We start from the raw sequence: 17,918 nt of genomic DNA, 5'->3' as shown, positions 1-17,918 counted from the left end.
TTTTTGTACGTTTGAGCCTGAATGAATACTGTTCACACTGTATGAATCAGAACCCCCCGAAATGAATTCAGACTTGTGTACCCAATTCTTCTTTTGAAGGTAATTAAATCATGCTGTACAATATGCCACCCTGGAAGAAGAACAGTTCTACCGAATAATAAAATGTCCCAAAAGTACCATGATATTCATGCCCACGATTAATGTATGCACACAAACACACAAACATATAAAACTAATAAATTAAATAAAAATCTGCGTTAATTTTAGTCAATGAAAACCCGACAAAGAATGTCATATAAAACATCACCCTGCAGAGAAAAACAATTAAACTGGGAGAGCATCACGGGCCATACGTAACCACTGCTGGTATCGCGAGAATTACGTCAAATGAGTCGTTTGATGACGGTGGCGGGAAAACCGCGGTGGCGGGCAATGCAGCGTGGTCAACACTAGACAGGGGGTGCTGTTGTGCAGATAATGTGTGAAATGCGCCACAAAAAATAATACTAAAATAAAATAAAATAAATAAAAAATAAGAAAGTAAAAATTGAATCGAGGTGAAATAACGCGATTGTTTTTTCTATTATGTTTCGGTTGGTGTGAAAATATAATGAAGCGTTATGTTATGTTTTACGGTTTTATAAAATCTGATGTGTGAAGTCTCAGAGGGGGGAGGGAGGAAAAAAAGACTGGAGGGGAGGGGGGTGCTGTGGACTTAATTATAACAGATTGGTGTGTACGTGGTCGTGTGTGTCGAGTAGGAGGTGGGAAAAAATACAATTTTAATAATTTTGCGAGTTTTAAAGCAGGTGAAAGCGGGCTGTAAGGTTAGCGTGCGCTGTGTTTTTACATGTCTCCTCAGCTCAGAGGGCCGCTATTGTATAATTATAAGGGAAGCAGCAGCATCTCGTGGTGGTATTTGGAGCCCAGCAGGCGTGGAAAGAAAGTGCGTTGTTGTTAGTTGACACTGCTCATCATCCTCATCCGGCCTGCTGCGAAGCGAAGCCGGGAGCTGGAGTTTGAAACGGAGCGCTCACAATGGCGGTAAACCTGGATAAGGACGCATACTACCGCCGGATCAAGAGACTATACAGTAACTGGAAGGTAAAATATAGTAAAGGGGGAGTTGATGTGAGGCGTGTGTCCGCTCGGTGTGCTTTAGTGGAGAAAAGTGCAGCTGCTGGCGACAAGTTAGCCGCGTTTTTCTTGCCCGAGCGAGCGCACTGTTGTTAGGATGAGCGGTGATGTGTCTCTCGCTCAATACCAGGGCGAACACTGGTCGCCACCTGAGCTCCTTTATTCCTTTTTATTTCACACACGAATCCAACCTTTGCACCACCCTTATTTTGTTTTGTTCTTGTCTCTACTGGCAGGCTGGTTGCCTCTGGTTAGCGCACCAAAATCGCCCCATTCACCACGCTAACTAGCGTGCTAGCATGTTAACTTTACTCCAAGCTAACTTATTAGCCGAGCGGCTAACTGTGTAATAAACCAGCCACTTCTGATTTAACACTTAAACTGAGATGAAGCCGTGCTGTGACGGTCGTCAGGCACATAGATGTGCCTGACAGGTGGCTAACTGCACCACTTGTTTACATTTACTGCCACTTCGCACTTGGCTGCATGCTAACATTAGCTGGCTAGTTAGCATGAAAGTAACGCCAGCATCCTGGTGACATGTGCAAGACGTCCAGAGCTGCTTTCTTTATTACCGCTCTCACCTTTGTTTAAAGATTCCTGCGTGAATTATTTTAATCTTAAGTACACTCTTTTCATAGGTTGAAGTACATTTTAAGAGCTGCTGGCTCTTGTTGCTGACTTTTCAGCTCATATTTGACCCCATGTCACGCTCTCAGGCTGCTTAACTGTTTCATGTGCATTGGAACTGCCATTTAAAGCCTCTAAAGCACCTTTAATGGGACTTAATATAATATCGCCGGATATCCTGAATGATAAACTGGATTAGCTTTGAGTTGTGTGGTTGTGCCACTACTTCCCCAAAGAACAAGTCCAGATGGAGTAGGAGCACCTCACTGTGGACCTCATTATATGCTCTTTATCATCTCACGCGTGACATCAAACTGTGTGTATGTTTGTGTTTTGTAGAAGGGAGAAGATGAGTTTGGCAAAGTCGACGCTATCGTGGTGTCTGTGGGGGTTGATGAGGAAATTGTGTATGCCAAATCCACAGCCATACAGGTAAGTGTGGAGCAGCACGTGAAAGGAAGGCAACACCTTTCTCTCTGTGCATTTAGGAAGGGAAATGGTTGTTGCAGAGTGACTGCAGTCAGTTTGAGCTATTCAAATGACTTTAATGAGTTGTTATTTTTATTTTTTGTTTTTTGCAAGAATCTCAGCTGCCATTGAGTATTTGAAACTTAATTTAACAAAATTGACCTTGGGTGTGGCTTAAATCTCTTTTGTAGTTCCCTAAAGTCCTCAAGCACGTTGTATCTGTTATATCTTAGATAAACATTTTACAGAGCTGTTGCATCCTGTGCCTCCAGAAAAGCAAATGCAATATGCATCTACAACCAGCTGTCCTTGAGGGTTATTCAAGTAGAAAATTATTATTTAGCTCCAAAACAGTAAAACGCCACCAAATGCAGGAATTTACTCCCTCCTCCCCAATCCCCCCCCCCCCCCCCCCAAAAAAAAACAAAAAAAACAAAAACAAAAAACAGCCCTCAAGCTTCTCCAGTGAGTCCATGTTTAAATTTGTACTGGGATTCCCCCCCCCCCTTTTTTTTTTTCTCTTTCTCAGACGTGGCTGTTTGGCTACGAGTTGACCGACACCATCATGGTGTTCTGTGACACCAAAATCATCTTCCTCGCCAGCAAGAAAAAGGTGGATTTCCTCAAGCAGGTGGCTATAACTAAAGGCAATGAGAATGCCAATGGTGTCCCGCCCATTACCCTGCTCACCAGAGAAAAGGTAACGCACGTGAAGTCGCCTCATATACACACACATGGAAGTTGGTGAGAGAGTGTGATGTGTTTTTTTTGTTAATGGCTAGGTTTATCCAAAAAGAGGAATCTGATTTGTTATTGAGTGCTTGAGAAAAATCGAAAGCTTCCTCTTTTGTGGTTTGAGTTCTTCAGACTTTTTTTTTTCTTTATAAGTCACATGTTGTTCAATCCAATGCAGTTTTGTTTCTCATCTGTCATCTCAAAGTGGTTTTTATTGTAAGGTAAAGCTCCTGCAGTACTACAGAGAAAACCCCAACAATTGCATGACAAGCATTTGGCGACAGTGGGAAGGCAAAACTTCCTTGTAACAGGAAGAACTTCTGGCAGAACCAGGCAAAGGGAGGGGCAGCGCTCTGCCATGAATATTTGGTGGTGAAAGGAAGAAGAGAGCCAGAGATTGATAATAACTAATAGCTGGTTCAGTTTGGAGGGTGTGAAGATTTTTAGCCACGTATGTATCTGCTGACTTCGTCTTCAAATCTAGTTTCATTGCATGTGCGTTGTTATTATTACTTGCTTTAATTTACAACAGCAGTAATTTCAAGGCAGTTTATTTTGTAACAGAGTCGTACTCATAGGTGATAAAAGACTCCATGAGAGGAGCAGAGCAGGACTCAAGCAGCGGTCGTGATCCTGCAGATGGACTGGTCTTGTATCAGTTTTCTATTTTGAGCTTTTTAGCACAAGCCTTTTTCATATAGCACTTTTTCCTCTTCTACCTTTTTCTGCACTTTGACTACACTGTGACTGCTCTAAAGAGGTGCAGTCCAGTGAGGTTTTGCACAAACTGTCACGTCAACATCTTGGGTTGACGCTGTTATCTGACGTCCTTCTTCCTCTTTGGACACCCCCTGCATGCTCGAACTGCTCAGGAGGGCCTCCTGCAGAGAAAAGCAAGGGTTGTAGAGGGTGGAGTAGTCATACTTCAAAAACTGCATCCTTCTCATGCACGTGGCTGCCACTTCCACGAAAGGACTGGTTAATTGTCAGGCTGTAGCTGGAGACGAGAGACCACACCAGATGTAGCCGGCACAGAGGAGATGGTCGTGTGGAGAGAAGGATGACTCAGATCTGATGGTTTTGCACTCGGGTGGAGACGGGAGAGGCAGGTTTCTTGCAGAGAGCACTGTGTTGGGATTGGCAGGAATCAAAGTTTCTGTGAATGTGCTGAACGTTAAACAGGAACATTAGCGCCTGTGTTCTACCTCGTCGGTGGTCAACACATGCCTTGTGTGGGATTTAAAAGGTTATAAATCGAACAGCCTTGGAGGAGGGGAAGGCGGAGTGTGCTAAAAATGATTTTCTTTTTCCTTTCATCCTTTTATTAGTGTATTACTTGTCTTTCAGAACGAGAGCAACAAGGCCAACTTTGACAAGATGATCGAGGCGATCAGAGGTAGCAAAGAGGGCAAGACGGTGGGTGTGTTCAGCAAAGACAAATTCCCAGGAGAGTACATGAAGAGCTGGAATGACACGCTCTCTGCTGAGGGACTGGAGAAGGTGAGGCGCAATCCCAACACATCGGCCAGCTCTGCGAATGTTACGCTCCCGTTTCAGTCGTGATCAGATGTACTCTGCTTCTGTCTGCAGGTGGACATCAGTGCTGTGGTCGCCTACACGATGGCGGTGAAGGAAGACGGAGAGCTGGCCCTGATGAAGAAAGCGGCAGCCATTACCAGCGAGGTTTACTCAAAGTTTTTCAAGGAGCGCGTGATGGAGATTGTTGATGCTGATGAGGTGAGGGGGGAGGAGCAGCTGGACTTGGTGTCATTTTGTGTTTTCAAGCTGTGTGTTGCTGTCTGCTTTCAGTGCTTAGAACAGCTTAAGACACAATTTATCCATGTCATATCATAGCGTTTGCATCACTTTTCGGTCATCAGTGTATCTGTAGATTATGAAGGTCCAGTGTAGCACAGTTTGTAATAACGCACAAACACTCTCAGATTAGTTTTGGAGACTCTGTCCCTGAAAGTGTAACTAATACTGGAGCAGCCGCCACACGTCTTTATTTGTATCTTTTGATCCTCTCCAACAGAAAGTGCGTCACAGCAAGCTGGCGGAGTCGGTGGAGAAGGCCATCGAGGAAAAGAAGTACCTGGGCGGTGCGGATCCGTCCACCGTGGAAATGTGTTATCCTCCCATCATCCAGAGCGGTGGGAACTACAGTCTCAAGTTCAGCGTGGTCAGGTGTGTGCAGGTCCAGTCTCACTTAAAGCAAGGAGGCATTTGCAGCTGGTTTTGTCACAATTAAATAAATTGGTTTTGGTAGTGCTGGAAATGTATTAATTTATTGTTTTGTTTTTTAAAATTAATTTTTTAAACAAAGCTCTTTAAGATTCACGTTCACAAGAGCTTCAGGGTTGGTCCTAGTTGATTTTCAAGGAGTAAAAACTTAAAGAAATCCAAAATCAGGATCCAGCAGCCTTTAATATAAAAAAAAAGTTTACATTTTATGGGAAACATGTAGTGCAGCATTAGATGAGTAGATTTATGAGTCTTTAGCCACAGCTTAATGTTTTTTACGGTTTAATCTTTGATGTGAATTAAAGTATTCGAGTGTTAATGAGCTTCAGAGATGCTTTCAGGTGGATCTCAGTGCAGAGCTAACATACCTGGCGACACACCTGTTTAGCACCCAGATAGATGAGTTGTGCTAATCCTCTCTAAACTCAGAAACAAAGCAGCATATTCCCTAAAATACTGAGCTGCTCTTGAACATTTTGTTTGTTTTAAATCGGGTAGGAAAACACTAGGATTTATTAAATGCTGCCTAAGTACAGCTCACAGATTATAGATTCAGTCAACAGGACAAGATGAGGAGCAGAGACCAGTTATCAATGACCCTCTATCGTTCCCTCTCTGCGCAGTGATAAGAACCACATGCACTTTGGTGCCATCACGTGTGCCATGGGGATCCGCTACAAGTCGTACTGCTCCAACCTGGTGCGCACACTCATGGTGGACCCCTCTCAGGAGATGCAGGACAACTACAACTTCCTGCTGCAGGTGGAAGAGGAGCTGCTCAAGGAGCTCAAGCACGGTGAGTTTAGGAGAATGGCAGTGGAATAACTGGGAGCGAGCTGGTTTGTGCTCTGTTCTGTAATCTTTGCGCAGTGCAGGGCTTCGTAGTTTGAAGCACTGGGAATAAAGTCTTTGTGCGAATGCGAAAACTCAGGTCACCTGAGTAGCATCTTTAAAAAATGCTCATTGCTGCTTCTTGGAGGGATGTGATCTGTTCCATTGGTCGATTTGTTTGTTAGCAGTCTAGTGCTCACAGTCTAAGATGTTCAAGTTTTGCATATAACAGCTCAAGTTGCTAACACTGGATGAGGGTATTTATTAACCTTCATTGACAGCGCCAAAGGTCAGAGAAATGCGTATGCAATGCTTCAAGGTCAAAGGTCAGACATTGGTTTAGCGCTGGCTCTTTGGGGGGAGCTGTGCTTTTGTTTAAAAAAAAAAAAAAAAAAAAAAATCAGGCTGTCTTGCATTATGAAAATCAGTATCACATATTTTACATTTTCACTGAACCTGAACTGTAACTTGTTAATGAGTTTTAGGCTGCAGGAGGGAAGTGTGTCAGTGCTGTCTGTGTGTAAACCTCCTGCATGTCCTCCACAGGAGTCAAAATCTGTGACGCATACAATGCAGTCATGGAGTACGTGAAGAAAGAGAAGCCGGAGCTCGCGCAGAAGCTGACCAAAAACCTCGGGTAAGTACCCACAGGGGCTTTCTTCTCTCGGACGTCCTCAAATTCAGAACACTTATGTCTGTTTCCTTGTTGTAGTTTTGCGATGGGGATCGAGTTCAGAGAAGGGTCGCTGGTTTTGAACGCCAAAAATCAGTACAGACTAAAAAGAGGTGAGACTGTCGACTGTGTTAAGCACACAGGTGGTTTTATGCATTAGTGAAAGTTTCTTAAAGGAGACGTTGTGTCCTTCAGGGATAGTGCTCAGCGTCAGCTTGGGTTTTTCTGACTTGGTGAATAAAGATGCGAAGAAAGAAGAGCAGAAGAAGTACGCCTTGTTTCTTGGTGACACTATACAGATCAATGAGGTAAGCAGCCCTGTTGGAGTAGATCCCAGCAAATGACTTTGTCAGACAAGCAACAAAAATATAAATGTTAATTTAAAAAAACAGTAATGACTGGTCTGTACACACTGTTAAACACATACGTGTGCATCTGGTTAAGTTGCTGTCTTCATGCTGATGCTGAAGCATGACGGTCAGTCTTTTTGATGTCCTGGTGTGTGTGTGTATCACAGGAGGAGGCCGCCACAGTCCTCACACCGGTGAAGAAAAAGATCAAAAACGTGGGAATCTTCCTAAAGGTGCGTGGTCACTGTGTCCGCTTTCTATAAGAGTCAGGAGCTGAAGAGGAGTATTTACGTCCTTATACATTTATAATCACGTATTATATGGACAGAGGTGTTTGGGCCACACCTCTTAGGGTTGCTGTGGCTCTGGTGGTTGACTGAATGGTACTCCTGCCTGTGTATTATTTATTAAGCCATATATTTATGGCTTGCCACCACAGATTTTAATAAAGTGTAATTTCTCTGTTCACCTCATGGTGGCAGCACCATCTGATCCGTGTTGCAACCAAAATAAGAATAAGACTTACAATACACAAAATAGTAACTCACATTTAACATGAGCCTGAGACGCTGATGTTCAGCAGCTTCACTGAAGTTTCACGTATTGCTGACCGCTTTGTCGTTATTATTTTATTCTCCACATTTGAGCGAAAAAGTAGATTTATTGTGTTTAGGCTTGAAAACAAGTGATCGCCATCATGACAGTTCTTGTGTTACTGAAAACGAAGTGGGGTTTTTCTTCCCCATTAATAAATACGGTACTTTTGGAAAGTGTTTGGACACTCCCGGTGCACTTTAAAAGCACTGTACGTGTGTGATTGGGTTGGTGATGCCTGTAGTACAGCCCTGCTTTCAGTTTATAAACAGCATATGTGATATTTAATTTGTCAGTGCTGAGCTTTCACTCTGGTCAGTTTGTTGTTGTGTGTGGACTCCAGTTCTGGAAATGCAGTTTGTTGCCCCTTTGAGAGCTTCGTGGTAGAGCAACATATACATGCTGCAGGTTGTTGTTAAAGGAGACCGTGAGGCTTGCAGAGGATTTCTTTGTTGCAGGGAACGTGGGAAGGAGCAGCAACTGGACTTTCAAAATAAGAGGGAGGGGTTCAAAAGTGTGTGAAAAATGCTAAAACAAGGACAAAATACACCTGGGCAGTTTAGCAGAGTGAAGTGGGGAAATGCTGATGTGCCATCCAGATGTTAGGGTTTTATCCTTTCATATTCATAGTTTGTATATTGTGCATACTCAGCAGCAGCACCTGAGATGCAGCTCTTGACTTTTCATAGATATGTTTGACATTTACATGGTTACAGATGCTTTCTGTGGTGCTTCACCTTTTCTTTCACCATCTACGTTTTAAGTGTTAGTGTGGTGGATTTCTTGTGAATCTGATTTAAATAAGACGGAGAGCAGGAAGTGAACGTTGTTTTCGCTTCTTTTAGAATGATGACGAAGAGGATGAGGAGGAAGAGGTCGACGACGCAGAGGAGCTGCTGGGGAAAGGCGCGCGCAGCGCCGCTCTGCTCGCAGACAGAACCAGGGTAAGTGCGGGCGCGTGCGTCGCTCAGTGTGTGACTGGTGGGTTTTTTTTGTGATTTTTGCCGCCTTGACGGAGTTTTGATAACTAAGAGTGTGAATGTCTTTGTACTCTATCAGCTACTTGGGAAGGTAAGTATTCATTGTTTTTTCCTAAAATCTCATCAGCTGAACTGGTTTAGTCTCAAAAATACCTTTGCTGATGGGAATGAAGTTGTTATTTTTATTTGAGTGACACTTTTGTGTTTGTTTCTGTTTGTTGTCCATCCAAAGCTTTAACACATCTGTTCTCTGCATGTGTGTTGTGTTTTTCCACCTTATTTTTTTAAAAATAGTTTTTAAAACAAAACGTGGTCCTGGTGTCTCCGTGTGGTCACTTAGTTGTGTCTTTTGTCAAACTTAGAACGAGATGACGGCGGAGGAGAAGAGGCGGGCTCACCAGAAGGAGTTGGCCAATCACTTGAATGAAGAAGCGAAGCGCCGTCTGACGGAGCAGAAAGGAGAGCAGCAGATCCAGAAGTGAGTCGGTACTCTCACCATCCATAATGAACTGAAGCTATCAGGTGAAGAAACGGCATGAATGTGTTAAAGAGATCCACTCCGGTTAAACTAGAGTGGGTCAATGTAGTGCTCAACCACGCAAATGCTTGCTGTAGGTTGTAGGTCACCAGTAGGTGTAGCGCAGTCCAGATCTGGACCCAGACTGGTCTGGTCTGTACAGAGGAAACGCACAGACCAATCACTTACATTGTAACTCATCCCACCCGATGCTGCTCAACCAATCAAATCGTTTATTCAGAGCATTTGCGAAAACAGAAAACTCTGCGAGGAGGCGCGATAAATCGAGGAAACGGGCGGAAGAAGTTGTGAAGCTGAGATGGTTTACGCGTGAAAGAAACTCAAACTAGACCTTTTTTTTTTTTTTTTCTTTTTTCAAATGACGTAAATTTATTTTTTAATGTAAACTTTATTTAACTTGAAATGATAAATATTTTATTATCAAATCACTTTTATTGTCACATCACATGTGCAGGCACACTGGCACAGCACATGCGAGTGAAATTCTTGTGTGCGAGCCCCACAAGCAACAGAGATGTGCAAAACACAACAACACAAACGAGCAAAATACAAGAATGGCCAACCTGAAACTAATAAATATATGGGAAATATATGGGAATAAATATATATCGGCAGACCCTCGAGGTCATTGTGATAATTAATAATAAATAGTGTTGAACCCGTCTTAATTTTACTTTTCTAACTGGACCTCCTTAAGTTTGAGCTGAAGGCTCCTGCCTTCAGATGAAGTAAAAGCTGGAGTTTTGAGCTGAAAAGTGGAAACCTTTAGGGAAAAGTGTTTAAAGGCCAGCAGGGGCAGTAGTAAAAGACTTTGGTCCTGTGTGACACTAATAACCTGTGGACCTTTTTGGTGTCTGAATTGGATCGTGTGAATAAGAGCAAAGTCACAAAAGCCTGCAGTCTGATTTGTTACTCTTCAAGCTTCAGTGAAACTAAAGTGCAAAACAAGCAGGAAGTGGGACCCTTTTGCCATCAAAATAAAAGTTGTGCCTTTTACAACGTGCCGGTCCGCTTTTGTGCAGGACGTGTTATGAACTGCTCTGAAGTGATGCGCGACAGGCTGTCTCATTGCTGCTTTGATCGATGTCGGCATCAGCTGAGTGTGAGCGAAAAGATGTGTGGGGTGTTTAGCTATATTTGTTTTTTGCACGCCACACAAGAAACTTTAAGTGCCTAGATTTGTGTTCTTTTTCTTTTTTTTTTTTTTTTTAAATAAATAAACCCAGGACAGAGAAGTTGGCAGCAGAACTGTAAATTCTGACTTTTAATTAAGTTTCTCCTGATTAAGCGACTCCACTCTGCTTCCTCTCAGGGCCAGGAAATCTAACGTCTCCTATAAGAACGTGTCTCAGATGCCCAGAGAAAAGGACATCCGGGACATGAAGATCTTCATCGACAAGAAGTATGAGACTGTCGTCATGCCTGTCTTTGGCATCGCCACACCATTTCACATCGCCACCATCAAGGTACTCTTAGCTTATGCCTTCTATGGGGGGGTCTACCACAACTACATCCAAACCAGTTGCACTTAGGTACACCAAGAGTCTGTGTTACCTTTTTGGTTTTAATTACAGACATTTTTCTTGCGTTTGTGCCTTTTTAGAACATCAGTATGTCTGTAGAAGGAGACTACACCTACCTGAGGATCAACTTCTACGTCCCTGGCAGCTCACTGGGCCGACAGGAGGGAAACATCTTCCCCAACCCTGAAGCCACATTCGTCAAAGAAATGTGAGTCTGTCCAGCTCTTTCTATCAGCATGTGTGTAGATTTCTCTGCTCACACATTGGCCAAGTCACTGTGTGTGTTTGTTGTGCTGCAGTGTTTGAAGGAGCAGATGTTCCAATAATCCTTTTCTTTCCCTCGCTCGCCTCTCAGCACGTACCGGGCGTCCAACCTGAAGGCTCCCGGCGACACATCGGTGCCCTCCACCAACCTGCAGAACGCCTTCCGCATCATCAAGGAGGTGCAGAAGCGCTACAAAACACGAGAGGCCGAAGAGAAGGAGAAGGAGGGCATCGTCAAGCAAGACTCGCTGGTCATCAACCTCAACCGCAGCAACCCCAAACTCAAAGACCTCTACATCAGACCCAACATCGCACAGAAGAGGATGCAGGGCTCGCTGGAGGCTCATACTAATGGTGAGGACAGCAGTCAGTGGGAATGCTGGGAAACGAGGATGCCCAAATCTCAAAAATGTTGTCGTTAAAACTGGGAATCTCTCTCTCTCCCCCTCCCCTCCTTCCCCTGTGCAGGTTTCCGTTTCACGTCGGTCCGAGGTGACAAAGTGGACATTCTTTACAACAACATCAAACACGCCATCTTCCAGCCGTGTGACGGTGAGATGATCATCGTACTGCACTTCCACCTCAAGGTATGCTTATTCAAAAATACACCCTTAAAATATCTGGAGACTTCACTTTCATCTGTGGTTAGGGCAACGCTCGATCATCACAGGGGCAGCAGGTGTTCGCAGAGCTCTCTGCTCAGACCTGCTGACTGATTTTTCGTTAGTGTTTGTTTGTGTCCTTATCACTGATGGCAGCACGAGACTGTAGCAACAACTATGCTAGGAGGTCTGTTTTCCTCTCCTGTCAGTTTGATTTGCACCAAAGCAACTGAAGTGTATTGACAGCGCTCTCTGCTTCCTCACTCGACAGACTGAACTTTCACAGACTTTGTTCCACACTGTGATGGTCATGTGCTCCCTTAATTTATTTTAACATTGTGTGTGTATATATAAGTATATTTGTGTAAAATCAATATTACAAACCCAAACGCTCAGTGATGTAATATCATCAGAGCTTAGAGTTGAGCTGTGATGAAAAATAAAATGGTTTACAGTGTCAGGTTAGTTGTTGATCTAAGGAGCTTGGAAAGAAAAGCGTCTGAACTTAAGTTGCTTGAAGACATTTCAGCTCTCATCCGAGAAGCTTCTTCAGTTTAGGGTCAAATGGTGGAGAGTCCCAGATTTGAGCCCTGTGGGAGTGTTGCTGATGTTAATTTCACCTCTTATGAAGGAGTTTAACTTTTTGAGACCTGCAGTAACTATGGTGGCCCTAAGAGGGTAAACACACTGCAAAAAACATGCAGAGCACAACAAAAACTGAAAACAAAATGTTGGCAAAGCTCCCCAAAAAATTCCAAACAAAAGAGAACGGAAGTGATTTAGATGGATACAATAAAAAGATGGAACAGCTGTGGTGAACTACTGAGGGCAAACATGCATCTACAGTCATTTATGACTAATGCGATTGAAACACACATGGTTCTTCAACATAGAAATGTGTGTTTTGTGAGCTTTTGCAGCATTATTTATTTATTTACTTTTATTTGCTGATATTTTCTTAAGTTGCAGTACTTTGCAGAGACTTAACACATTGCAATAAAAAAGAGGCTTGTAAAAGCCTGCCATTTTTGAGATTGCGCTTAATTGATCTTTTATTGTATTAGGCACAGTCGCACAGGCCTAGACACCGGTCGCTGACCCCCCCACTCATCGTCTGTCTCTCATTGTATTTTAGCGATTCCCTTTAAATATTCTGAAAATGGTCTAAAAACTGTTGCGTTTCTCTCCAGAACGCCATCATGTTTGGTAAGAGACGCCACACGGACGTCCAGTTCTACACAGAGGTGGGCGAGATCACCACAGACTTGGGCAAACACCAACACATGCACGACCGAGACGACCTGTACGCCGAGCAGATGGAGCGGGAGATGAGGCACAAGCTCAAGTCGGCCTTTAAGAACTTCATCGAGAAGGTGGAGACGTTGACTAAAGAGGAGTTGGAGTTCGAGGTGCCCTTCAGAGACCTGGGGTGAGTAAACGAGGCCGCCGGGAACGCAAACGTGCGAGGACAATGTGGACACCCCTGTGAGCTCGTGGCCCATGCTTCTTTTGTTTACAGGTTCCAGGGCGCCCCCTACAGGAGTACCTGCCTGCTACAACCCACGTCCAGTTCTCTTGTCAATGTTACTGAATGGGTGAGTGAGCAGCTGGCACTGAGCTGCAGACGGTTCAAAGGTTTAATCTGTGAAGAAGAAAGCTGAAATGTGTGCAGTGACCTGGCGGCAGTTCAGTCTGTTAAAAATCTGTCTCCTCCGTCTGCAGCCGCCGTTTGTAGTTACTCTAGACGAGGTGGAGCTGGTTCACTTTGAGCGCGTGCAGTTCCACCTGAAGAACTTTGACGTGGTCATCGTTTACAAGGACTACAACAAGAAGGTCACCATGATCAACGCTGTGCCTGTGAACTCCCTTGACCCTATCAAAGAGTGGCTCAAGTAAGGCCAGTCAATTTAATCAGTGACTTAATTTTTAATGCATCTAAAAGAATATCTCAGATGAATTATTAATACTTTTTTCTCTTCTCCGTTTTCTCCTTTTTAGCTCTTGTGACATCAAGTACACAGAGGGCGTCCAGTCTCTGAACTGGACCAAGATCATGAAGACCATCGTTGACGACCCAGAGGGGTTCTTCGAGCAGGGGGGCTGGTCTTTCTTGGATCCAGAGAGCGAGGTGAGTTCATGGTTTCATAACCTAAGCAGACATTTACAGTTTTAAAATGGTCCATGTTCCCAGTTTTTCCTTTCAAGAACTCCTTTCACGTCGTAACACAGTGCTGAGAATAAAATAGCGGCTAGTTTTGTGATTACATGCCTCTCTGCGTGCCATGTTTTGCCTCAGGGAAGCGGCGCCGAGGAAGATTCAGAGTCAGAAATGGAGGATGAGACGTTCAACCCATCTGCAGATGAAGAAGAAGAGGAAGAGGAAGACAGTGATGAGGATTACAGCTCAGAGACGGAGGACTCTGGTATGATTTCCATGGGCCAGTTTGAACCTCTGATGAATGAAAAGATCAATAAAAGCTTGAGAAAATGATTTGTACCCGAGCAGCTCTTTGCCTTGAACTCACACTTGTACACACTGATGAACCAGATTTTCTTTTTTTGGGTGTGTGATACAGATTACAGCGCGTCACTGGGCAGTGAGGAGGAGAGCGGGAAAGACTGGGATGAACTGGAGGAAGAAGCCAGGAAAGGTTTGTATTTGTAGACTCTGGTTTTTCAAAACTTGCACTTGAAGAGCGTTCAGGGCTCGCTGTCAGTGTCCACATACTCAAAATAAACCTGGCATCAGCCACTAGAGGGCACCAAATGCACACAAACCCCACAGTACTCATCTAAAAGCAAACTTCACATCTGCAGCACCTAACTGTCATGTGACTAAATACAAACGGTCTCTTCAGGAATCACAGATTTAAATATGGCTGTTAACTCACTTCAATAGTCACACCTTTTTAGTTGGCCATTGGCTACTTAAATATTTCTGTTAATCGCATGGCAGCAACTCGATGCAATCAGGCGTGAACACTACCTGCCGAAATTCAGACTGAGCATCAGAATGAGGAAGAAAAGTGATTAAAATGTGTTTAAAAGTGTTTGTTGTTTCCCACGTAAATATCTCTGGAGTTTACAGAGAATTATATAAAAAAATAAATAAAAGAGAAAATATCCAGTGAGCGGCAGTTCTCTGAGAGAAACTGCCTTGTTGATCACAGACTGCTTGAAGGCTGCAGACGTTATGCAGACGAGCATCTCTGAACGCACATGTTGGGATGTGGTGGAGGAATCTGCAGTATCAGCCACGAGGGTTGATCACAGCACAGGGCTTTTTCATGGTGGTTTCTGTTTCCTCCCCTGCAGCTGACAGAGAGAGCCACTATGAGGACGAGGACACCTCCAACAGGAAGAGGAAGGTGCGGCCATCAGCCCCGCCGAGCAAGAAGAAGCGACGGCACTAAACGTCCCAAACATCCATTCATACTGCCAAACCTGACCCTCCCTCCCACCACGGCCGGCTCCCTACACTTCACACAGACACACACCTGCGCTCAGACACACACCGTGTACATAGACGTAGACACCGCCCCCTTTGTTTATTTTTTATTTTTTAGTTGTTGTCGGTGAAGTGTCATGTTGCAGAACCAGCAGCCACACTTCATTCATTACCTTCGTTTTCCCACCTTCGTTCATCCATCCATCAGGGTTTATTGTCTGTGTGTGTGTGTGTGTGTCTGCGAGTGCGTGCGAGTGTGGTTAAATGGGTTTTTATTGCAAGCATTGTTTATTTTCTGTTAAAGAAAGCTGAGTTTCTTAACTAATGGATAATAAATAAAGATTTGACATCTCCTCTGCCAAGTGTTTTATATAAACTGAGAAATCTGATTTTTTTTCCTCTCGTCTTCCCCACCGTGTCCAATTTTTTTTTCCCTCTTATTTTTGTCAATGTTTGTTAAATTGTGGTAATAAGATGGGGGAAAATGTCCTTTATTTTTTAGGGATGGGAGGGGGCAGATGCACGTTTTCTAATTATTTTATCTTTTTTTTTAAAGTGGGATTTATAAATGGATTTGGACACAGACACACTTCACCCTCGCACTTATCCTCCTCTCTGTCCCCTCCTTTTTTTTTTCTTTTTTTTTTTTTTTTTTTTTTTTTTTGGTCAGTCTGAGTAGATATGTTGTACTGTTAATTCTGAAAATCCTGTTTTTGTTTTTGTAATAAAATTAAAAGGAACTGTAGTTTGTTTTCACTCTTCTCTCTTTCACACACTTTCAGTTTTGCAGATTAGTCGTTGTGTACTTACTGCCGGTGTCGTAGACCACTGCCTCTTTTCAGTCGTGGGCTAAGAGCAGTGCTCTTGAGCATTAGTTCTCCAGGCTTCTGGAGGGACATAGGCTGCTTTTATAAACTCATTTTCACTCCAGTCCTTGTACCCGACCGTTTTCAGAGAAACATGTTTCTTAAGCCACTTAAGAAAACGCTGACTTGTGAGTCATTCAAACACCACAACTAGCCTAACTCAAAGGGTGAACAAGTGTTTCCTACGTGAGAGACGACTTCACAGAGAACCATTTTTTAAAAATTGTATCTTTAGTCATTTAGTTACTAGCAGCCTGATGTAAATATGTGATTTGTTCCCATTTCATGTTGTTTTATGTGAAAAATACCAAAGAACAGTTTGATAGACAAAATAGTGATTTTTTTTTTTTTTTTGGAAAAAAATTCTTTAGTGATTCTTAATGAACTGTTGGCTAAACACTTTGCATATCTCTGCATGAGGCACAGTGTGTTTTTATAAAATAGGTAGTGGAAGTGGCTCTCCTGCTACTGAATCTTTGTACGTGCCTTAAAAGTATTTATACCCCTTGAGCTTTTACACATTTTGTCACAGGCACAAACTTAAATGTTTGTTGAGATTTTCTGTGATAGACCAACACAAAGTAGCACATGATTGTGAAGAGGTACAAAAATGATACATGGGTTTTCTAAATTTTAAGCAAATCAAAATCTGAAAAGTGTGCATTTATATTCAGCCGCCTGTACTTTGATACATCTAAATAAAACCCAGTGCAATCAGTTGCCTTCAGAAGTCACCAAATTAGATAATAGAGTTCACCTGTGTGTAATTTAGTCTCATTATAAATACACCTGCTCTGTGAAGACCTTGGTGGTTTGGTAGAGAACATTACCATACTGCCATTATTTATAAAGCACTTTAACATAAAACCAGAGTTCACAAAGTGCTGTACATGCAAATAGCACAAGTAAAGTGAATAAAAATAAGATAAAATAGATTAAATAACTAAAATAAATGAAAACATGTTAAAACAAATTGAGTCAATCCCTTTAATCAGTGCCAAAGGTTTCAGCGAATAAATATGTTTTAAGAAAACTCAGAAAGAGAAGAGGCCTGCCTAACGTGCAAGGGCAGATCATTCCACAACTATGGAGCAGCTACAGCAAGAGCACGATCACCTTTAAATTTATACTTAGTTTCAGTACCTAAAGGAGCTGCTGATTGGCGGACCTAAGGGAACGGGCAGGTGTATATGGTTGTAGTAGCTCCGAGAGGTAGGGGGGGGGGGCAGGCCATTAAGAGATTTAAAAACAAATAACAGAATTTTAAAAACAATCCTAAAATGTACAGGTAGCCAGTGGAATGAAATTAAAATGGGGATAATGTGCTCAAACTTTTTTGTTCCAGTTAAAAGACGTGCTGCAGCATTTTGCACAACCTGCAGGCGCCTAATGGACGCATCACTAACCCCACAATAAAGTGCGTTACAATAATCCAGCCTAGAAGTAACAAAGGCATGGATTACTGTCTCAAAAAGCTGTTTCGATAAGATGGGCTTTATTTTGGCTAATTGCCTCAAATGAAAAAAAATCTTACAACAGCTCTGACCTGGCTTTCAAGTTTAAGATCTGCCTCCATTTTAACTCCCAGATTAGTGATGACTGGTTTAACATACTGTGCCAGCAAACCAAGATCTATAGTAGTGGCCTCAGAAGCGCCACCAAGAACCATCACTTCTGTTTTCTGCTCATTAAAATGTAAAAAGTTCAAAGCCATCCAGGCCCTTATTTCATCAAGGCATCTGAGCAGCGGGTCTACTGAGAAGCCATTTATCTTTTTAAGTGGGAAATAAATCTGGAAGTCATCAGCATAACAGTGGAAAGAAATCCCATGTTTCCTGAAAATAGACCCAAGGGGTAGGAGATATAGGGAAAAAAGAAGCGGGCCTAAAACTGAACCCTGTGGGACCCCACACTGAAGAGAAGCAGCAGAGGATACAAACTCACCGAGTTCACAGAGAAAGTTCGCTCTTCCAAATAGGATCTGAACCACTGCAGTGCGGTACTCCTAACACCCTAAACACCCTAAACGGGAAAT

The 17,918-nt window shown here is 43.1% G+C and overlaps 1 protein-coding gene across 1 annotated transcript; it reads left to right on the top strand.

The window, feature by feature from the left end:
* Window positions 1-716: 716 nt before the first annotated feature.
* On the top strand, window positions 717-15,641 carry supt16h (SPT16 homolog, facilitates chromatin remodeling subunit). The gene is made up of 24 exons (XM_080894314.1): window positions 717-1,104; window positions 2,107-2,199; window positions 2,765-2,935; window positions 4,318-4,470; window positions 4,561-4,707; window positions 5,006-5,157; window positions 5,838-6,010; window positions 6,592-6,682; window positions 6,758-6,831; window positions 6,914-7,026; window positions 7,236-7,301; window positions 8,508-8,606; window positions 9,005-9,120; window positions 10,493-10,646; window positions 10,784-10,911; window positions 11,059-11,321; window positions 11,436-11,554; window positions 12,760-12,998; window positions 13,089-13,164; window positions 13,292-13,461; window positions 13,568-13,697; window positions 13,866-13,992; window positions 14,146-14,220; window positions 14,885-15,641. The coding sequence occupies exons 1-24, from the start codon at window positions 1,039-1,041 to the stop codon at window positions 14,980-14,982; spliced, it is 3,093 nt and encodes a 1,030-aa protein (XP_080750440.1). The 5' UTR covers window positions 717-1,038; the 3' UTR covers window positions 14,983-15,641.
* Window positions 15,642-17,918: the final 2,277 nt, after the last annotated feature.

Source organism: Rhamphochromis sp. 'chilingali' (assembly GCF_963969265.1).
Source record: "Rhamphochromis sp. 'chilingali' genome assembly, chromosome: 1".
Taxonomy (NCBI): Eukaryota; Metazoa; Chordata; class Actinopteri; order Cichliformes; family Cichlidae; genus Rhamphochromis; species Rhamphochromis sp. 'chilingali'.
This window is presented reverse-complemented; position numbering and strand designations above follow the sequence as displayed.

What these genes read in the sequence shown, in the direction of transcription:
- supt16h (XM_080894314.1), top strand. Translation starts at nt 1,039, where the DNA reads ATGGCGGTAAACCTGGATAAGGACGCATACTACCGCCGGATCAAGAGA. An exon ending in TGCTCGCAGACAGAACCAGG is followed by an intron (nt 8,607 to 9,004) that starts GTAAGTGCGGGC and finishes TGTCAAACTTAG; the next exon opens with AACGAGATGACGGCGGAGGA. An exon ending in TTGTCAATGTTACTGAATGG is followed by an intron (nt 13,165 to 13,291) that starts GTGAGTGAGCAG and finishes CTCCGTCTGCAG; the next exon opens with CCGCCGTTTGTAGTTACTCT.